The sequence below is a fragment of the Saccostrea echinata genome, unplaced genomic scaffold (assembly GCF_033153115.1).
Source record: "Saccostrea echinata isolate AGI-Se365-2 ecotype Australia unplaced genomic scaffold, CSIRO_AGI_Sech_v1 ptg000004l, whole genome shotgun sequence".
Classification (NCBI taxonomy): Eukaryota; Metazoa; Mollusca; class Bivalvia; order Ostreida; family Ostreidae; genus Saccostrea; species Saccostrea echinata.
In genome coordinates, this window is record NW_026889753.1 from 1,601,321 (window position 1) to 1,625,000 (window position 23,680).

Consider the following 23,680-nt stretch of genomic DNA (forward strand, 5'->3'; position numbering starts at 1 on the left):
CCCCAGGCTTTTTTACCAGTTGAGTTGTCGTTTCCAGAGTTTACCGTTGTATGTTTTAGGCATCTTCTCAAGCAGTTTCCACTGTGTACAACTCTTTTGAATTTTCCCAAATTTAAATTAAATCAGTTTTTGGGAAACATAAAGTGGGAGGATTTGGCCGCACTGTAACAGAAAATGGGGGTTGGGGTGGCATTTGGATGATAAATTCCATATACTAAACAGCAAAATATTATTCTCGGAAAAAAGCCCCCCCCCCCCAACACACACCTTTCGCTACCTTTTCCGCCCTTGGGCTCTGTTTTACAAAAGAGCCTACAAACTAATTTTTTCTTCACATAAAATCACAATTATTTTTTTATTAAAGTAATTTCTGTAGTCGCGTGTTTTATTAGTTCGGGTTCGACATTTGCGTTTATCCTGACATTTGGACTTCCGTTTGCCAAGCTGGCTGCCGATCAGCGGACAGTGTTATCGAATGTGTTCCTGTTTTTGTTTAAGAGTTGGTCAATTGTACATGAGAGAAAATGTATTAGAGTAAAATTTATCGTTGGTGAGATGGTGTTAATAGAATAGACGTTTAGAGAGGTCGTTTTGAAGAAAACCGGCAGGTAAAGTTTCGACACAATCTGAAACCGAGCTTATTTACTAACCAGTTTCAAAATCATAGGAACACTATTTACGGGCAATTGCTTTAAGCTTATATTCATTTCTACAACCAAGCGAATATCTGCCTTACTGCCTTGAAATAGAAACAATATTTTAACGTGATATCACACATACCAGTGTACAGGTGTATGCTTAGCTGTATTCTCTTTAGAGAAGTGGACAGGCTTTCGCCTACATCCACTTCTCTTCGCAAGCCTTCATGTTTTGATTCTGAAAAACGTATAAATTTAGAACAGTTGACGGCCTACATTTCAACTGACATTTCCTCTAAAATGTGCCTGGATGTACGTAACACGTTATATTATCAGTTTCAACATAAATAAACACAACTGTCACAAGAAAACCTTCCTTTGCTTATCGCTAATCCATTTTTACAAGATCTCCATCCCAGATTTAAATTATGAGGAAGTAACTCTTGAAGGATTGAAAAACTAATATGTTGACTGTGCGACCGTTTGGGCAAGCGCAGATACAACTTTTCAATTTACTATTTAGACCCGTCTCTTCTACCGCATCTGACATTTGGTGCGTGTAGATACTCTGACGTCACATGACATCATATGTAAGTTGCATTACCAAACTGAAGCCTGAACACTGCTGATTTTAATGAAGAAAGTTTTGTTTACTATTTATCTGCAACATATTCATTAAATCAAGGCGAGTTTATTTTTTGTTGAACAACTCATAAAGGAAGGTTTTCATGTGACAGTTATGATTATTTATATTGAAATTGTTATTATAACATGGGACGGTGACATCTGTTGCATACATTCGGCATATTTTAGACAAAATGTCAGTTGAAGTGTAGGCCGTCACCGGTTCCAAATTTATACGTTTTCCAGAGTCAAAACATGAAGGCTTGCGAAGAGAAGTTGATGTAGGCAAAAGCCTGTCCACTTCTCTAAAGAAAAAAGCTTAGCTGCAGAACTGTAGTGTTATGGTTTTATATTTTAGTCTTTGACCATAATGCTACAGATCCCGTAATGCAAATAAAGTGAAATTTAAGGCGCAAGATTTTCTGCACCCGGTTAATTAAGATGTATTTCTCCACTTTCCAGCATTGGTCAATCCCTTAATTCTAGACATTTTATCACAAATCTGTATATTTTATCCACCTCCTAACCCTTGATAGTCGTATCTACAAACATCTTTAGCGAGATATCTTCAGTAAGTCAACATGGCTGATGGAAGACAGAAAATTCAAAACAAGTGAAATTATTGGTCTATAGATTTTAAAAATCATATTGCACACATAATCATTTTAATTTTATTTATTCTGCAGGAAAATAAATATGTTTGCAAAACTGAAGAAGAAAATAGAAGAGCAAGGGGGGAATGTTCCTGATGCTGAGAAGCTAAATGCCAGTGGAAATGCTTCAACGCCTAGGAAAGGTATTTAATTTTTTTAAATTTTTTTTTTCATTATTTTACATTATTTTTTTTTTTTTTTTTTGTGGTGGCTGGCTTTGAAAACAAATTACTGTTTTAAGCCCTGCTAAAAGATAGAGTGATTTTATTTTGATTTTTTTTTAAATCATAAAAACCACTTAAACATTGAAACAGTGATACCTGTATTTCACATTTTTAATGATTTTTTTCTTTGTTACAGTAACCTTTTTAGAGTTTGACTAAGTCAGTATGATACACAATCAATGATGTCAAGAGTCACTTGCAATATTAATGATCTCAGACTTGTAGGTTACTGATGGTGTATAGGTGTATATGAACAGAGAGTAAAAGGACATGTATTTTTGTTTTAATGGGCTCATTTATGGTTGGTCATGTGATCAAATCCCATGAAGCCCGAAGGGCTTATGGTAGATTTGATCACATGCCAACCTGTATTTACATCCCGATGAAAGTTTTAAAATGATATCTTATTACAGTGTACTTATATTAGACTGATTTACAATGTATATTATGTATAAAGTTTTAAACCCATAAAATGATTGAATTTTTTTCAAAATTCAACGATATAAATTAATTGTGTTGAACTCGTCTACCACTTATGGCATCACTGTTAAATTACGTCAATAGTTAATGACTGAACGATGAATTTAAGGACACATGACGAACCTGTTTTTACACAGAATTAAATACGCCCTGATTAGATAGTGTTATATAAGGGAAAGACTTGCAAATATTATTATTGCATAATGATTTTCACAGGGATCAGTTCTCTTCAGACTCTATTTGGGGAGGAGTCAGCTGACATACCACCACAGTCTCCCGTGACACAAGAGGAGGTAACAATTTGTGTATAAGGTGGAAAACTAATTAAAACTGATGTGGGGATAAAGGGGTAGTGGGATGAATAGATGAATATACCAGTAATTAACAGCATGGTATTGTTTATGTAATGAAAGTTTATCTGTATTTGAATGAGATACTGTTGTATCACTAGTAAGTAAGATTTTTTAACCAATTATTTTCTTGATAAACCCTAGAATCCTGAAACAGTTGGAACTAAAGAGGAAGTAATGAATTTACTGGTCAGGAGAACAGAGCAGTGCAAAAAGCTTGAAAGTAAAATAAGTGGTGAGTACATAGTGATCTCATATAGAGGTATAACAGGTTCATAGGAATCAGTGTTTATACAGTGAAACTTGTCTAATCTGGATGTTGCGTAATCCAAAATCTTGTCTAATACGGTGTAAACTTTAAGTCACATTACAGTAAATTCCTTTGTTTTTAATGTTATCTGGAAGGTTGCCTTATCCAGCCAATTTCTTTGGAACCAGTCTTGTCCATATTAGACAAGTTTTACTGTATATATGTTGACAAAGTAAAACAATCATGGATCCTGTTTTTACCAAGTTTGATATAGTCCTTTTAGTGCATTTGCAAAAGGAAAATAGGAGTTTTGAAATATTTGACAATGATAAATGAATGTGTGTTGGCTTGTTCATACTATTATATCCTGAATTACCTATATTTTCTTTCTATGCACAGAATATGCATCAGTAATCAAGGAGAAAAACAAAATGATTGAGAAGTTGGAAACCAGTCTTGAGAAGCAACAGGAAGGTATAGCCACATGGGAAATTCCTGAAATTTTATTCAAAGAGTGCCAAGTCAAATGAGATATTCAAAAAGATCATTTAGTACCTGATGATCCTGTAAATGAAAGAAAGTATGTTGTGACAAAAATCCTGAAATCTTATGTTTCCTGAGTAGTTTGGAATCTTATTTTGCTTTAGTTGTTTTCAGGCACTACATCGGTGCTCTGAACAGTAAAGGTATTTATGCTTAAAAAAGTCTGTTATGTAAAACTGGTAATTAATTGCATATTTTGAGTCTTAATTGTGATAACTGATCCTAGAGAATATATGATAAACTTTTACTCTTACTTTTGTGCAGATCTAAACATTGATTGTGTTCGCAGGTTTTGAGAAAATCTGAATAAGATATATGTTTCATTAGAAAATGCCACATAATGGGGGGGGGGGGGGGGGTTTGTTACATTTCTTCTAGGTAGTGACTTGTTTGTACAGAATATGTAATTTGTAATAAAATTATATGTATATAAGGCACTCAGTCACAAAAAAAAACCATTTGTAATCCTCTGAAGCCAAACTAGAATTTCCTCCAGTGGTTAATAGATTCATGGTTTCAAAAACCTGGATTCAGTATTGAAAATCCAAGAACAACCAAGCAAATTCAGAATCCAGATGCAAAACAATGTATAATTAGGCAGATTGTTTCTATTTTTAGCTACAGACAAGAAGATACAGGAACAGAATGAGCAGTATCAGCTGAGTCGTGCCAAGCTGTCAGAGGGCTTCACATTGGCTCTACAGAAGAAGGATGAGGTAGTTTTATATTTGTTGAACTGATTACATGTAGTTACATATAATCCTAGTGCTATTTAAGATGCATAATAGGTTTTTAAGAGCTTTATGATAAATATGTTATCAGGGTTGTCCTTAAGAATTAAAATAGAAGGGGACATTTAAAAAGTAGAAGGGGGTCTGGGGTTCCTCCCTTAGCAGGGGGTTAAGGGGGAATAACAGAGTAACTGTGGGATTATGTCAATATAGGTGGGGAAATTCCCTGGCCCCCGGGTCTTAGGGACAACCCTGTATTATCAAAAGATAACCTCATACAAAATAAAAGTATAGGAATTTGGATTCAGGCTAGAACACTAAACTTTATTATTTTATAAAGCAAATGTCTAGCTGCATATTTGATCTTGTTTGCATTAAATATGTTCTGTGGGGCATTGCTTAATGTGTTTCTTGGTTTTAATGTTGTAGGAAAAGCAAACTCTGATTGACAGGGTAAAACAACTAGAGGATGAGAAAACCAAACAATTTGAGCGAGAGGAAGAGACCGATGAATTACAGGGCCTGGCTGCTCAGGAGATGGCCAAAGTTAAACACCTGGTATGTATCATGAAGAAATATGATGTATCAAAAGATAACATGTATTTCAAACATCTTTAAAACAAAATTGTGTAAAAATATAACATGATATGCCCTTTCACACATTCTCTTGCAAGTCTTTTAGGTTCATTTTCATCTCTTGGGTAAAGAATATACATGTATCATTAAAAAGTGCTTATGCAATCTTTTAAAATTAAGATGCTTACACACTATATGTGTCATTACTTTCTTTAGCTGTTAAATACTCAAGAAGAGTTGACAAAAGTGAAGGCAGAACTCCAGGAAAAGTCAACCAAGTTACTGTCTGCAGAAAAGATGAGTGAAAAGTGTGAGCAGGAGCTAAAAGCAGCCCAGAATAAACTGCAGGAACTACAGCAAACATGGTTAGCAAAGCATAATCTGTTAAAAAGCAAGGTTGCTCTTAATTAGGTGCTGACCTCATATTTGTGCCTCTTTAGAAAAGTAGGACAAAATTGTTTGTAGACCAGTGGTTCTGATTTTTGTCCTGAGAACCTTATTCTCTTATTTATTCATACACGAGTTGCCCTTAGTAAGTTGGTGGTCCCCATTGATTTCAAATTTAAATGTCAATGGTCATTTGGTTTTTCCAGTTTTCTCGATACCTCATCAAACGATTTCCAACAAATATCTTGATGGGCATAAAACTCAATTCAGATATTGGCTGCGGCAAGTAGATAATTAGGGCCCTGCTCTGCGGGCGCCCTATAGTGATCAGTCCGTCCATCTGTCCGTCCGAGATCTCTTGTCCAGAGCATATCTTCTCTCTCCTTGGCCCAATCTGGCTCATACTTCACCCACAGAGTGTCTTTGGGTAAAGGGTGTGCAGTGACCTTGAACCATGTTTCTAGGTCTAAGGTGAAGGTCATAGCCGAATTATATGAAAAATCCTTGTCTGGAGCATATCTTCTCTCCCCTTGGTCCAATATGGCTCATACTTCACTCACAGAGTGCCAGTGGTCAATGGATGTTCAGTGACCTTGAACGAAGTTTCTAGGTCAATGGTCAAAAATAGCCTCTCTGTTTAAATTCTTGTCCGGAGCATATTTTCTCTCTCCTTGGCCCAATCTAGCTCATACTTCACCCACAGAGTGCCTTTTGGTAAAGAATGTACAGTGACCTTGAACCATGTTTCTAGGTCTAAGGTGAAGGTCATAGCAGAATTATATGAAAAATCCTTGTCAGGAACATATCTTCTCTCCTCTTAGTCCAGTGTGGCTCATACTTCACTCACAAAGTGCCAGTGGACAATGGATGTGCAATGACCTTGAACAAAGTTTCTAGGTCAAGGGTCAAGGAAAAAAATAGGCTCTCTGTTTAAATTCTTGTCCGGAGCATATTTTCTCTCTCCTTGGCCCAATCTAGCTCATACTTCACCCACAGAGTGCCTTTAGGTAAAGAATGTACAGTGAGCTTGAACCATATTTCTAGGTCTAAGGTGAAGGTCATAGCAGAATTATATGAAAAATCCTTGTCCGGAGCATATCTTCTCTCCCCTTGGTCCAGTGTGGCTCATACTTCACTCACAGAGTGCCAGTGGTCAATGGATGTGCAGTGACCTTGAACGAAGTTTCTAGGTCAAAGGTCAAGGTCAAAAATAGCCTAGAGGATATGCAACATCCGTGATTTTTGTGCCGTTTTTTGATGGAGGGTATGGAGCACCCATGATTTTCACGCCATTTTTTATTATAACAAGAATGACATAGAAGCCCTTTAGACTCAAACAGCACATCCCTTAATAGTACACAAATGTTCCTCTTCAAAATAAACCCTTTCAGCTACATTACATTTTCATGTTCGTTGCTGAAAGCGGGGCCCTTTGAGATGGCCACCATCTCAGTGATATCTAGTTACTTCTTGTATAAATGATGAGATAAGTTGGCATATACAAATATTTTTTGCTTAATTTTGAAATTCTGTATACCATCTCAAATACATTTTCAGTCCTTCGATAAACATATACATGTACAAAAATTTTTGAAAAATTGTATGATTATGTTTAATATACAATGGTTCTATTTACACATGTTTTTTGTTATATTTCAGTGAAATGTTAACAGAGGAGAATTCATCCCACACTCAGCTGGTGGGAAGTCTAACTACGGAGAAAGAGTCCCTAGAAAAGAAGATAGATGTATTAACAGGTCAATTAACAGAGGTAATTTGGTTTATTTTTCTGGTGCTAAACAAAGTGTTATCATATACAATAAGTATGAGATGTACACTACAAGTTAATTTTAATGGCAGACCCAGTGCTCTTTTTTTTATCAGTCATTATTTTTTTATTAAAAAGTCATGTTTTATTGAAGGGTTCATTTCACATGTATTTTATTAACAGAAAACCTCACAAATCTCCTCTTTAGAAGAAGCTAAGACAGAGTTGGAAAATCAGCATCAAGGGATGATAAGAAATTTTGACCTCCACAAAAATAAGGTGGGAAATTGTCTTAAAGTTATAGGTATCACTCAAGGCATTGTTCTTGACTCTGTATGTAAAAGTATTGATCTACTGCAGGCCTCTATGTGACCTCTAAAATTTAGGCGCCAACTGGCTCCTTATCAAAAAAAAAAATTTAGGTGCCATTGCAAATTTTTAGTCCCCAGGCAAATGTTTCTTAGGCACCAATTTAAAAACTGATATTAGTCAATATATAGAGACATGTCCATTGCTAACTTTTGAACTTCTTTTCTGCTCTTTATAAAATAACATTTTAAAATGTTTATAGTTCCATAATTTGACGATCACCAAGTCAATTTAAATGGTCGCCAATTTGGCGACTTACAGAAAAATTTTAGGCGCCAATCATAATTTTTAGGCCCCATGGCGACTAAATTAGTCGCCAATTAGAGCCCTGTACTGATTAAACATCTTTGACAATATAATTTTTATGTCTTGGTCTGGACTGAATTGCACAATTATAAGACACAAAATTGAAGGACATGTGATCTACTTACATATACATAGAATATTTTCATATATCTATGCTTTCATTTCCACACATATCTGAACTAAGTATTTTTGATGTGCCTTGTTTCCAATGTTTATATTAGACTACTAAGCTCCTTGAAGAGAAGGATGATCATATTGAAAAGTTACAGGAGAGGATCCAAATGTTAGAACAAAGATTTCAGGACCAGAACCTTGAAGGAGATGATAAAACAAGGGCAATGGAAAATGAGGTAACATTCAGAAAAAAAAAATCACTTTGTTTAAGGTAATGAGATCATTAGATATCAAAATCATTCAGAAGATTATATGGAATTGATGCACTTCAAATTCAACATTCCTCTGTTCATTCATGTGAAATTTTGCTGAAACAAAAGTAATCTAATTTGAATAAAATTACACACAATTTTAGCAAATTGAGTAAGATTTCCATCAGTAATCAATAAGAATTTAACATTTGGTCAAACAGAGGAGAACACTGGAGCAGAGATTGGAGGAGAGTCGCCAGCAACTGACTGAGATCAAGTCCAGCTGGAGTGATAAGATATCTCACCTGGAGGAGCAGATCTCACATCTCAATCAGAAGATCATTGAGGACAGTGAGGAGCTGGCACAGAGCCAGAAACTCACTGAAACAGTTCGCGAAACTTTTACAGCACAGGTAAGGAACTTTAAAAATTACATGAAAATCAACAGTGTTGCAACAACATTGTTAAAAGACTTTTATCATAAAAATAAGAATTAAAGTTTTGAATTTTTGCCATGAATCCATTCCTTCTTCTGAGATGTAATGGGAAATACTATGAAAATATAATTGTTATATGTTATAAATGATAAGCAGGAGTTCATTTTTACTTTATGGTTTTATTTACCAGTATATAATACAAAAGATTTTAGCCACAAAATCCCACTGTTGCCTTGTACATGTATTTTGATTTTTCTGTGATTGTTTTTGGTATGTTTACATAGAGAAGCTCGGAAGGTGTCACATGATGTCAAGTACCAAGTGACTATCAAACTAAATAACTTAACAGTTGTCGATTGCTAGCAAAAATTAAAAATGATTATAACTATATATATCTGTTAAATTATGCAAAAATCAATGCAAATGGTGAATGTTTCCATTTAAGTCAGTACATATGCATTTGTATTCATGTATCAGTTTTTTGAAATATTGATATGAGTTCTTTAAGAATTGTTTCTGTAAAACAAGGTTATAAGGTCTTCAACATACCATTATTTTTCATGGGGGACCAATTTTTGTAGATTTCTTGAATCAACCTTACCAACAAATTTACATTCTGACAAATGATAACTTTATATATATTTAATATATACATGTATTTAATAGATTAAAACTCTTCTTTCATGAGTTGTAAGTCTTGAATTTTTCATGAAATAGTGTGTTCATTTCAGATTAAACAACTTCAAAATAAACTTGATGATGCTGAGAAAAGAGTGGAGGAAAATTGGCAATTGGCCAATAAGAAGGATCAACTTTTTGCAAAGGAGGTTTGTTTGTAATAAATGACATTGTGTTCATGTGTCTTGTTTAATATTTTTGCTAATAAAAGTGACATTATAAAACCCATATCCTCCACTAGTATTTGGTAGTTTCCTGTGTTAAAACAATCTTCATTAAGAATTTAAAGGTTGTGAAAATTTAGGGTGCCTACAATTTCCCTCAATTATTATCTACTGGACAATCATTTTGTATGTACATTGTACCAGTTTAAAATATACAAACCATTTCTTTATTATTGAAAAATGCCTTGTTGAATTTTATTCCTTTTTTTGTTAGAGAGCAGAATTGGAAAATGAGCTTCAGAAAGTGAAATTTGAGAAGATTGATGTTGAAAATAATTTACGAGCAAAAATTGATTCTCTGGAGTCTCAGATTCTAAGCCTAGAAGAAGCAAAAGAGCATGAGAAGGATAATTCAGAAAGGAAAATGGTAAGTTACAAACATTTTCGGAAAGATATTTTGATACACATATACATCATCGAAAAATTTAATATTTCAAACATGCAGGATGTTTAAAATTTTAACCTTCCAGATGTTCTCAATCTTGAAGTTCATTCTTTTATTCAATGTATCATCAAAACAGCCAACTCTTGATCCATCTCAGAAATGCAGCTTGATAATCTTATTTGAAAAGCAGAATAACTGATTGTACCATTGTTTAATCATGCATTTTGTTGTTGTGCAGTAAAGTTAGTTTAGGCGAAATATAATACTAAGACATTCATAAGTCTTTCCATTTTCCTAAATCTTGATAAAATATATCTTTGTTAGCAAAGATGTCTTTTCTCAATAGCAGTGGAGAAAATGTCACAAACATCAAACCTCATTATGTTTTGCTTCCTTAACTTTTCTGTGTAGATCTTAATACATGTATGTGCTTTTATTCTCGTGATAGTCCCAGTGTGAGAGTCAGCTACAGGACTACATGGATAAACTGATTCACCTAGAAAAGAAAATGGAAGCGGTTGAGGAAGAGAAAAACAAACACATGGTAATAAAATGTTTGCTGTCTCTATTCTTTTTTAATGAACTGTAAATATTGTGTAATGATATTGCAATGATATTGTGTGATATATGGGGCCAGATTTTATCACATCTTTTTTCTGTTTAACAAATTTTTTTTTATCTCAAATTTCTTTCAAAAAACTTATTTTGAAATGTATCCAGAAATTGACTCATACTCACAAAAAAGCTGGTCTTTTTAATGAAGGTATTGAAATAGTATTTCATTTCAAGGCAATGTTCCAAAAACTAAGTTAAATTTTCATATTCTTTAATCTGCCACTGTTGTCCTAAATTTCATTGTAGAATGAAGTCTTATCACTGACAAGTGAATTAAAGACTTTGAAAGGTCAGCTGGAACATGAGAAAAAAATGCATCAAGAATCTCAAGAAAAGGTATCTGACTTGTTTCTGTTTTAAAGATATTTTATTCATAATTTTATGAATTTGGCTAAAACAGCAGACATGAATGCTTTTGACTATTTCTCCATTTATCTAGAGTAGGTGTAATTATTAATTTAAAGTATTGAATAACAGCATGTCAGAAAATCCAAGGTACCAAGGTACCTGCCATGCAGATTAATTCCTTTGCTATGCAAATTATGTTTTTGGTAGCAGTGTTATTATGCAGTTAAAGGACATGTAAATCTCTTTTTTTCCCCATTTTTGATTGAGAACAGGTACTTTTTTGAAAATGCAGGGAATGCATTGGGAATTTTATTGAAGGGATACTCAGCTTTGAGCTAAGAGAGAAAAAAAATACAAGTTATAAACTGTATATGATAATGTGAAAACAATAGTTTGGTAGATACATGTATCAATAGGTAATCAAAAGAACTTGAATGATCACAATATATTCTTTATTGTATTTTTGTAGATTAAGGAACAAGAGACATTGATAATGTCTATGAAAACTGAAATGTCTGACTCAAAGAAATCCACAAAGGAAAGGGAAAAAGAATTTTCATCATGTAGTAAAGGTAAAATAAAATATTAGTGCACAGCAATAAAAAAAAAATGATCGAGTTAAATATTTTTTATTAACATGTTTGTATTATAAGGGCCCCACATCAAAGTGCAGGTGCCCTATAGTAATCACGGGATCCACTAGTCTGTCCATCTACGCTCTGATGCTATACCTTAACTTTAATTCCTGCCAACCCACAGAGTGACTTTATATTTACTTCATAGTTCAAGTATGGTTAGAAAAGATATCTACAGTTTTTTAGGTCAATTGGTCACAGATTACAGACCTGTTACTTAAGATTTAGTGGATGTTTAATAGAAAAAACGATTATTTTGGGGTCACTTGAACAAAAGTTAAGGACAATGCTTGATATGAATTACACAATCGTTGTAATGGATCTTGGACATTTTGTGAAGTTCAAGCTCAGAATGGTTTATATTTACATATATGAACACACTTTTGTGTTTATAGGGTCAGAATGGTTTATGTATTTAAAGCATAAATTTACACACTTTTGTGTTTTACATAAGTAGTTTTATTCACTTAAGTATTCAAAGAGTCTTTATAGATTTGAGGTGATTGCTCAAAGGTCATGTGCAATTTTCTGATTTTTGTATACTGCAATATATGCTTAGTCACTTTTTTTGTTTTTTTATTTTGATCAGCAAGTTACCAGTAGTCTCATCTAGATTTAAAGTAACTATGTTTTATTCACGAATATGTAACTGCATTCTTAATTACTGAAATGTTATGAATGTCTTTTTCAAACAGAGAAAGATGAATTATGCCTTCGCAATGCTGAACTTTCACAAGAACTGATGAAAGTCAAGAAAGATTTAGAAACACAGATTCAGCAATTACATAGTGATAACTGTGAAAAGGACACTGAAAAGCAGCAGCTACTACAGAAAATCGAAACTTCAGAAAGTAAAATTAGTGAACTAGTCACAAAACTTCAGGAATATGAAACACTCCAGGAGCAGCAATCCAGTCACAATAGTCAAATTACAGAACTAGAACAACAAGTGACAGACTTACAAGACCAAGTGGCTGACAAAAACAAAGCATTGAAAAAACAGGAACAGAGGCTTAGTGATTTAAAAAAGACATTACAGAGAGAGTTAAAGGTCCAGGCTCTACCTAACGATCAGCCAATGAACTTAAGGTCGCAATCACCATTACGGGATCAGAGTGGTGTGACAAGTCAGGTTCCGCAAAGTCATCAACAGCATTTAGACGGTTATCATAATGGAGGTGCAAGGGGCAGGACCCCACCTTCACCAAATTATGCCAGTGTTGTTCCTTCAGGAGAGACAAATTTGTCTCCCAATTCACCAGCAGTTTTACATGACATTAGCAGTGTTCAGCACTTAACACAATCTCAGGACAGGGTTAAACGTTTACAAGACAGCATTGAAGGGAGGGGTAATATTCTCAATAGTGCTGCTAATATGAACTCTTTGGAGAAGGATATCAATTTCCAATATCTTAAGCATGTTGTGATGAAGTTTATGCTGAGTCGAGAGGCAGAGGTAAGAAATACTGCAGATCACCTATTTTTCGCAACACCTTATTTTCGCGAGATAGCCATTAACTTGTTATAAGTGAGATAAAATTTTCATGAATTGAGTTCATTGTTCTATATAGCCTTAAGGAATTCTAATATACACGAGAATGAAATTTCCGCTAGCACACTGTCTTGCGTAATTACACAATAATAAAGTTCTCGGGAATAAAAAGTGATTTACAGTAACTTTGTTTCTATGTACATATATCAAAATGAAATACTTGTACATGTATATTACTTACATTCTGTATGTTAGTACATAGTTCCAATGCATGTGTATGTATTTGTTATTTTTAGCAATAAACATTTTTTTAATGCATGTGGAACCAGAGTTCTGCATCTCGATCATGTAATAAATCATAGTAATCTCCAATTTTTATCAGATATGGTTTGCTTATTTAATATCTTAGATACTTTTCATGCAGACAAGAACAAACTTTACCCACAGTCATATTAAGAAACTCACTGACAACATTTTTATTTTTCAGGCCATTCAGCTAATAAGAGCAGTTTCAGTTCTGCTGAAGTTTAGTGCTGAAGAACAAAAACTTATACGAGAGACATTAGAGTGGAAGATGTCTTGGTTTGGCAGTAAGCCTGCTAGTGGCGCTGGACAGAGGGCCAAATTTATACCACCTTCTTTCTAGCTATTTTTAAATGGTGTTTTATGCATATTTAAAGAAATACTTCAATCCAATATCAGTTTTGCATAAAGAAATTATCTCTCAAAATAGAATATCTTGTTGATTTGAACATATTTTATTGTAATTTATAATTACAAAGGGATTGTGCACGAGTTCTGAAACTTATTATCTGTTATTAACTTAGTGACAAGATGACCTTAGAAAATTCATCATCATATGCTTGTTCATATAATTTGATGGTGCTCTTGTCTTCAATTTGAGAGAGCATAGCTAAAAAATTGAAATTAAGGAGTTTACAAAGTATAAAAACTTTCTATACTTTAAAAATGCACAATTTGAAGCCTAGAAATCTATTGCTCATATGCAATCATGCTGTCGTACACAACACAGAATTATTTATTCATGTACTGGATAATAATAAATTATTATCTTTTAAATCTTTTGTTTGTTATTAATAGCAGTGGCTCTCCAGTTGTTCTGAAGAACTACTTGCCGTATATAGACATATGATAACACTTAACCAGAAACACTGAAGCATAAAATATAAGATGCCGAACCAATGATGCCTTTGACAAGTATCTAGTAGTTTATGGAAAGATCTGTTAGTATACCAGTTATGATAAGCTATAAACAGGACTAAAAACCTTCAATGTATTAGCAAGAATAATTGGAACTCTGGGATGTATATCAAATACAGGCTACAGGAACATGCATGGGACAGAGACTGATGCCCATATTTACACCGGTGTTTAAACTAAAAACAGATTAAACTAGTATTAATTGTAACGGGGACCGTTACAGATGTTCCCCAAACGCTCCCCAACTCCCTTTTGGTGTCTTATTTCCTGTAAGCTTCATTAAATAAGGCAATTAAATATATTGGTCATTTAACGCATTTCACGCGCGCGCACGTGCATGCATGTGCAGGTTGACAACATCATTCCGTCTGTACTATAAATGCATCTTTATATTCTCAGTATCAAAACATTTCATCAAAAAATATATAAGTTCCGGCTATATCAAGTATATTGGTCATCTTAGCATTGCGCGCACGCGCACCTGTATGCATGTTCATAATGACCATGCCATTTTGTCTACACTTATGATATGTCTGTTTATTCTTAGTATCAAAGCTTTTCATAAAAAAATATAAAAGTTACGGCTATATTAAGTATATTGGTCATTAAACACATTGCACGCGCGCGCATGTGCATGCATGTGCATGATGGCCACATCATCTTGTCTACACTTTTAATATATCTGTATATTTTTATTATCAAAGCTTTTCATCAAAAAATATAAAAAGTACGGCTATATTAAGTAAATTGGTCATTTAACACATTGCACGCGCGCGCACGTGCATGCATATGCATGCATGTGCATGATGATCATGTCGCCTTGTCTACACTTTAAATACATACAAATATTTTGAGTATCAAAGCATTTCATCAAAAAGTTTCAAAGTTACAACTATATCAAGTAATTTGGTCATTTTACGCTTTGCGCGTGCGCGCACGTGCATGCATGTGCATGTTGACCATGTCATCTTGTTCATACTTTTAATATATCCTTATATTCTGAGTATCAAAGCATTTCATCAAAAAATATAAAAGTTACAGCTATTTCAAGTATATTGGTCATTTTACGCATTGCACGCGCACGCACGTGCATGCGCGTGCGCGCAAAATGACCTTCGTTCCGCAAATCTACATAACATGCCTAGTAACCCTAAAAAGGTTTCACCTCAATCGGATGTGTAGTTTCGGAGATCACTCACGGACAAAAAAGTACCCAGGAAGAAAAATAATAATAACTAGATACTTATTGCCAAGGCAATAACAGGTCTTCCGTTTTCTTGACTTCTTTGAAAAAAAAAACAATCCTCTCAATAAGATTACTCTAAATAATTAACAAAAGTTATCACAAGGCTTCCAAAGATATGTAAATACAGATAAAAACAAACGGAATTACTTTTCTGTTTTCTTTATGTACTTCGTCATGAACGAAAGTGCTCCAAACGAATAAAATGTTCATTCTACACCTAAATTATTCACAACTGATCATCCCTAAAAGTTTCCATGAACAACTACTCATGTTTGAGACAACTTCTTGTTTTTCGGTTGGCACTTCCGCTGAAAATAATTTGCATGGTCATGATCTATCTAACATCTGCATTAGCCAAACATTTCTGTAAAAAGAAAAAAACTTTAAAAATTCACTTTTTTGCATCGCTTCCTTCACGACCGGAAATGACGGCAACGTACGATTTTTACATGATGTAGATAAACTGGTGACTGACTATCAGTTCTGAAAGTTTTATACTTCAGTTATGTACTGTTTTTGAGCAATAAGGTGAACAAAATCTCAATTTGAGGACAGAAAAACACGTGACCGGATGTGCATTTTGCTAAGATGGTTGACTTCATACTAGACAAATGCAGTCTCAATAACATATGTAAAAATCATTTCAAAAACTTTATCAATAAGAGATATTATTGGGAAAGTTAAAAATACCAATTACATAGTTTCTCTCTTATAACCGGAAGTTGTCGTTTTTTGTTTCCAGTGAGATCAACACATATAGAAACTGAGAAAGAGACTCAATTTTATGATGAAAGTTTTATTTCAAAAGAGAAAAGTTTAAATTTTTGATTTCTTTGATCACTTCCTGTAACAACCGGAAGTGACGGCTGACGCTATTAACCCAGAGGGTTTTGCCTACTCATTAAGTTCTATTACTCATATAAGTTTGATGTCTTAATCTCTTACCGTTTCTGAGATTTCACTTTGACAAGTTCTTATTTTGCGGACAGTAAAACACGCGACCGGAAGTGAATTTTACCAAGATATTTGACATAACTCTAGACATTTGCAGTCTAAATAACATATCTAAAAATCATTTCAAAAACTTCATCTATAAGCGATATTTATGGGAAAGTAAAATACTCAAAGTATGTAGTTTTTCGCTAATAACCAGAAGTTGACGTTTCTGTTTCCGGTGGGACCAACATATTCCGAAACTGCGAAACAGATGCAATAATGTGATGCAAGATTTAATTAAAATAAGAAAAGTTGAAATTTTCGATTTTTTTTATCACTTCCTGTGACGACCGGAAGTGACGGCTGACAAATTTAAACATATTCTGCAAACGTACTTGTCATGATCTATAATCCCTGAAAGTTTGAGGTCTTAATCTTTTACCGTTTCTGAGATATCGTCCGGACATGATCTCTTTTAAAAAAAACGGAAATCGGACATATCTAACGACCGGAAGTGAATTTTGCAAAATCCTTAAAAATGTTTTTAGTTTATTTTATTTCTCATAATCCCTGAAAGTTTCAAGAAAATCCATTGAGCCATCTCTGAGAAATCGCTTGGACAAAAAATGGGAAAAAAATAATAATAATAATAAACAGTAGAATCACTATAAGGTCTTCCGTCTGAAACGGAAGACCTTAATAACTAGAAACTCATTGCGAGCAATGAGAGGTCTTCCGTCCGATTCTGAAAATAAAAACAAAAATTCACGCTGAAAAAGTGATAAAAGAAATTCAGCGTGAAAATCCAAGAAAGCAAACCATTAACCATTCACTTTTTTGCATCACTTCCTGTCACGACCGGAAGTAACGGCGATACAAGATTTTCTCACGATTCAAATAAACTGATGACTGACTATCAGACCTGAAAGTTTCAGACTTCAGTCGTTTACTGTTGCCGAGCAATATTGTGAGAACAAATTCTAATTTTGAGGACAGGTAAACACTCGACCGGAAGTGAATTTTATAAAAATCTCTGCAGACTTTTTCAATCAAAAAGATGAAAATATGCATAAAACTCCCAGAAGACTCTCTATTTACCCTGTAAATCCCAAAGAAAAATATTGAAAAACAAAAAGTTGCGAATTTAACATTTTTGAATTCACTTCCGTTTGCGACCGGAAGTAGGAACGACGAAAAATAATGGTCAATCACCATATATACATTTGATGCTCTATCACCTCAGCAAGTTTCATATTCATATCTTTAGCCATTCTCTGATGATACTGTTTACTTTCTTTTATTCTTTATGTATTCAACTTTTTATTTCATGTAATTCCATATACAGGCATGTCCATGTAATCTTTTTCTGCACTTCTATATACTTCTGCATCAGACCATTTGTCTACTACGAAAGGTTGGTCACGATACATTATTTCGCGCCAAACGTCACGGTTAAATATTCGCGCATTTCCTTCGGAATGTATTTTCTATTGAATGGTGATGGTTTCAATGAAATATCAAAATGTATGTTCTTATAACCTGAATATCGAGCTTGAGAAAGTATATTTATCATATTGTACTTATTATATATCGTATGGATAAGTAACACTGAAGCAGTGATTTAGGTAAGATTTTCTTCAAGTTTTATTTTCCTGTTTACCCCCAAAGTGGACTATCCCGATTAGTTACACATTCATGGGAAGACTAGAATGTTTCGCCCAAAAACATGTCTCGTCCTGCGACGGTCAAGGAATCTGATACCATTTATGTTCAATAACAACATCTTTTAGAAAAAAAATATTTTAATCATTTTCATTAAACAATCTTTAAAAAAATGGTTTTCTTATTTCTGTCTTTTCTGTTCATTTAATATGACACAAGCCTGCATGGGGAAAAAACAATGGCCACGAAATAATTACTATATATTGATTGCTTTAGTCAGGCAAGTTTCTTCAAAAGCTTTTACTTATAACCATGGTTTAGGATCAGTTTTTCCATGGTGTAAAACAAAAGGTTGTAGTTATCGTATTTCCACTTGTAGTCATGTCGTTTTTCTACTTTGAGATACAGACAAGAAAAATTATAGTAGACGTTTGAGGAAACCCCGGATTAAAACTCTATTGCGAAACAGAATTGCAACGAAATTGTGATGTGACAATCCAACATTTCCTTCACATTTCTTTGATCCTTATGGTACTTTCATTCAAACAAACGCTCGGCTGACTCCGTAAATTCTGACCTACTTATCGGAGTTTACAGAGACAGCCGCCATTTTGGACCCGCTTCAAATTTAGAAATGCGAATATCTAGAGTTTGGATTGATCAATTCTAAAATAAATTATATATAAAGAATTTTCAGAAGAGTCTCTATTAACCTTATTAAAATAAAAGAAAAATATAGAAAAACAAAAAAGTTTAAAAATACGACTTTTTTAAATTCGCATCCGGTAACGACCGGAAGTATTAACGACGCACAAAAAGGTAATTCCCCTCATCTAGAAGACATAACCTATCATCTCTAACAAGTCTCCAGTTCATATCTTAAACCATTTTTGAAAAAAAGGGGGGACAAAATTTCATTTTAAAATCAGAAAACTGTCAATAACTTGGCACCAGAAGCGAGTTTTCCAAATTTTCCTTCTGATGAACAAAGTTCATTTGACGACGCATAATTCCTGAAAGTTTCATTTAAAACCACTGAATAGTTTTTGAGAAATCGCCTGCACAAAATTTTGGGGGAAAAAAATAATAATAATAACTAGAAACTCATTGCGAGCAATGAGAGGTCTTCCGTTAGATTCTGAAAATAAAAACGAAAATTCAAGCTGAAAAAGTGATAAAAGAAATTCAGACACTCTAGAGAATTAACCCTGGTCGTCAGCGTGAAAATCCAACGTGCTAACCATTCACCAGTCACTTTTTTGCACCACTTTCCGTCACAACCGGAAGAAACAGCGATACAAGATTTTCTCACGATTCAAATAAACTGATGACTGACTATAAGTCCTGAAAGTTTTAGACTTCAGTCGTTTACTGTTGCCGAGCAATATTGTGAGAACAAATTCTAATTTTGAGGACAGCAAAACACGCGACCGGAAGTGAATTTAAAAAAGTCTCTGACTTTTCTCTGGATATCTGCAGTATTTACAATGTATATCAAATCATTTCAAGTACTTTATCGATAATCAATATTTATGAGAAAGTTAAATATAAAAATAACGTAGTTTATCTCATAAAACCGGAAGTTGACGTTTTTGTTTCCGGTGGAATCTAACATATTTCAAAACAGCGAAAGAGATGAAATAATGTGATGCAAGTTTTGATTTAAAAAAGAAAAGATAAAATTTTGATTTCTTTGATCACTTCCCGTGACAAGCGGAAGTGACGACTGACGCGTTTAACCCAAATGGTTTCGCTTACTCCTCAAGGTCTATCACTCATAAAAGTTTGGTGTTTTAATCTTTCACCTGTTTTTGAGATCTCGCTCAGACAACTCATTTTGAGGACAGGAAAACACGCGAGCGGAAGTGAATTTTTGAAAGATATTTGAGGTTACTCTAGACATTTGCAGTCTGAATGACATATTTAAAATTCATTTCAAATACTTTATCTAGAAAAAAAAAATATTGATGGAAAAGTAAAATACTCAAATTATGTAGTTCTTCTCTTATAACCGGAAGTTGTCGTTTTTGTTTCCGGTGGGACCAACATCTTTCGAATCTGCGAAAAAGATGCAATAAAGTGATGCAATTTTTAATTAAAAAAAAAAGTTAAAATTTTCGATTTCTTTGATCACTTCCTGTGAGGGCCGGAAGTGACGGCTGACGCTTTGAACCCAAATGTTTTTGCCTATATCTTAAGCTCTGTTGCTCATATAAGTTTGGTGTCTTAATCTTTCACCGTTTCTGAGATCTTACTCAGACAACTTTTCATTTTGAGGACAGGAAATCACGCGACCGGAAGTGAATTTTTCAAAGATATTTGACATTACTCTAGATATTTGCAGTCTAAATAACATATTTAAAATTCATTTCAAATACTTTATCTACAAAGGAAATTAATGGGAAAGAAAAATACTCAAATTATGTAGTTTTTCTCTTATAACCGGAAGTTGACGTTTTTGTTTCCGGTGGGACCAACATATTTCGAAACTACAAAAGAGGTGCAATAATGTGATGTAAGTATTGATTTAAAAAAAGAAAGTTGAAATTTTACGATATCTTTGATCACTTCCGTAAACGACCGGAAGTGCCGACGACGAACGAAAATACGATTCTGCAAATTTAGAAGTCACGTTCTATGCTCTCCAATAAGTCTCCAGTTCATATCTTTAGCCATTCTTGAAAAAAAGGGGCGACAAAATCTCATTTTAAAATCAGGAAATTGCCCGTAACTTGGAACCAAAATGGAATTTTCCAAATTTTTCTTGTGATGAAACAAGTTCATACAATGACCAATTTTTTCTGAAAGTTTCACGGAGAACCAATGAATAGTTTTCGAGAAAACGCCTGCACAAAATTTGGTCAAAAAAATAATAATAATAATAAGAATAATAATAATAATAAGAAACAGTAGAATCACTATAAGGTCTTCCGTGAAAACGGAAGACCTTAATAATAATAATAAGAAACAGTAGAATCACTATAAGGTCTTCCGTGAAGACGGAAGACCTTAATAATAACTAGAAACTCATTACTAGTAATGAGAAGGTCTTCCGTTATACTACTTCCTGTTTGCATGAACATGTCTTTTCCAACGTCGATTTAAGCCTAAAACTGATGTAGAAACAAAATAACTTTAAAAAAATACTTTTTTCTTCATTTCCTTTCACGACCGGAAGTAATGACGACAGACGATTTTTAAACGATGCAAATGTACTGATTACTGACTATAAGTCCTTAAAGTTTTAATCATCAGTCTTTTACTCTTAGCGAGCAATTGTGAGAACACATTCTAATTTTGGGGACAGGAAAACACACGACCGGAAGTGAATTAAATAAAAATCTCTGAATTTTTTCTTGACATTTGTAGTATCTACAGCATATGTAAAAAAAACAAAAACATTTCAAATACTTATCTGTAAGTGATATTTATGAGAAAGCTAAACATCGAAATAACGTAGTTTATCTCTTTAAACCGGAAGTTTACAGTTTTTGTTTCCGGTGGAATCTAACATATTTCAAAACACGAAAGAGATGCAACAAAGTGATGCAAGTTTTAATTTTATAAAGAAAAGTTGAAATTTTCGATTTTTTGATCACTTCCTGTGACGACCGGAAGTGACGGCTGACGCGTCTAACCCTATGTGTTTTGCCTACTCCTCAAGGTCTATTACTCATTAAAGTTTGGTGTCTTAATCTCATGCCGTTTCCGAGATCTCGCTGAGATAACTTTTCATTTTGAGGACAGGAAAAACACGCGACCGGAAGTGAATTTTACTAAAATTTTTGACGTTACTCTAGACATTTGCAGTCTGAATAACATATCTAAAAATCATTTCAAATACTTTTTCTATTAAAGATATTTAAGGGAAAGTAAAATACTCAAATTATGTAGTTTTCCTCTTCTAACCGGAAGTTGTCGTTTTTGTTTCCGGTGGGACTGACATATTTCGAAACTACACATGAGATGCAATAATGTGATGCAAAAAAAAATTCAAAAAAGAAAAGTTGAAATTTTCGATTTCTTTGATCACTTCCTGTGACGACCGGAAGTGACGGCTGACACGCTTAAGCAAAATGGGCTCGCCTACTCCTCATGATCTATTACTCGTATAAGTTTGGTGTCTTAATCTCTTACCGTTTCTGAGATCTCACTCGGAAAAAATATTTTTGAAAAAAACGGAAATCGGAAATATCTGACGACCGGAAGTGAATTTTGAAAAAATGAAAAAAACGCCTCGGGGTATTTTCATTCTCTATCAACCCTGAAAATTTCAGAAAAATCCATCCAGTCATCTCTGAGAAATCCTGCCGACAAAAAAAGGGGAAAAAAATAATAATAATAATAAACAGTACAATCACTATAAGGTCTTCCGTCTGGAACGGAAGACCTTAACTAGAAACTCATTACTAGTAATGAGAAGGTCTTCCGTTATACTACTTCCTGTTTGCATAAACATGTCTTTTCCAACGTCGGTATAAGCCTAAAACTGATGTAGAAACAAAATAACTTAAAAAATTACTTTTTTCTTCATTTCCTGTCACGACCGGAAGTAATGACGACAGACGATTTTTACACGATGCAAATGAACTGATGACTGACCATAAGTCCTGAAAGTTTTAGACTTCAGTCTTTTACTCTTACCGAGCAATTGTGAGAACACATTCTAATTTTGGGACAGGAAAACACACAACCGGAAGTGAATTGAATAAAAATTTCTGAATTTTCTCATGACATTTGTAGTATCTACAGCATATGTATAAAAAAAACATTTCAAATACTTATCTTTAAGTGATATTTATGAGAAAGCTAAACATCGAAATAACGTAGTTTATCTCTTTAAACCGGAAGTTTGCAGTTTTTGTTTCCGGTGGAATCTAACATATTTCAAAACACGAAAGAGATGCAACAAAGTGATGCAAGTTTTAATTTTATAAAGAAAAGTTGAAATTTTCGATTTCTTTGATCACTTCCTGTGACGACCGGAAGTGACGGCTGACGCTCTGAACCCTATGTGTTTTGCCTACTCTTCAAGGTCTATTACTTATTTAAGTTTGGTGTCTTAATCTCATGCCGTTTCCGAGATCTCGCTGAGATAACTTTTCATTTTGAGGACAGGAAAAACACGCGACCGGAAGTGAATTTTACTAAGATTTTTGACGTTACTCTAGACATTTGCAGTCTGAATAACATATCTAAAAATCATTTCAAATACTTTATCTATAAAAGATATTTAAGGGAAAGTAAATTACTCAAATTATGTAGTTTTCCTCTTCTAACCGGAAGTTGTCGTTTTTGTTTCCGGTGGGACTGACATATTTCGAAACTACACACAAGATGCAATAATGTGATGCAAAAAAAAATTCAAAAAAGAAAAGTTGAAATTTTCGATTTCTTTGATCACTTCCTGTGACGACCGGAAGTGACGGCTGACACGCTTAACCCAAATGGGCTCGCCTACTCCTCATGATCTATTACTCGTATAAGTTTGGTGTCTTAATCTCTTACCGTTTCTGAGATCTCACTCGGAAAAAATA

At 33.9% G+C, this 23,680-nt stretch overlaps 1 protein-coding gene across 1 annotated transcript; it reads left to right on the plus strand.

The window, feature by feature from the left end:
• Positions 1-460: 460 nt before the first annotated feature.
• On the plus strand, positions 461-14,158 carry LOC133178970 (golgin subfamily A member 1-like). The gene is made up of 19 exons (XM_061313630.1): positions 461-608; positions 1,949-2,058; positions 2,836-2,912; positions 3,114-3,204; positions 3,619-3,693; positions 4,381-4,478; positions 4,923-5,051; positions 5,286-5,434; positions 7,116-7,227; positions 7,408-7,503; positions 8,121-8,249; positions 8,486-8,677; positions 9,433-9,528; positions 9,818-9,970; positions 10,437-10,532; positions 10,850-10,939; positions 11,421-11,523; positions 12,282-13,042; positions 13,566-14,158. Exons 2-19 carry the CDS (start codon positions 1,959-1,961, stop codon positions 13,722-13,724), a joined length of 2,706 nt encoding a protein of 901 aa, XP_061169614.1. The 5' UTR covers positions 461-608; positions 1,949-1,958; the 3' UTR covers positions 13,725-14,158.
• Positions 14,159-23,680: the final 9,522 nt, after the last annotated feature.

What these genes read in the sequence shown, in the direction of transcription:
- LOC133178970 (XM_061313630.1), top strand. Translation starts at nt 1,959, where the DNA reads ATGTTTGCAAAACTGAAGAAGAAAATAGAAGAGCAAGGGGGGAATGTT. An exon ending in TGGCCAAAGTTAAACACCTG is followed by an intron (nt 5,052 to 5,285) that starts GTATGTATCATG and finishes TACTTTCTTTAG; the next exon opens with CTGTTAAATACTCAAGAAGA. An exon ending in CAGGAACTACAGCAAACATG is followed by an intron (nt 5,435 to 7,115) that starts GTTAGCAAAGCA and finishes GTTATATTTCAG; the next exon opens with TGAAATGTTAACAGAGGAGA.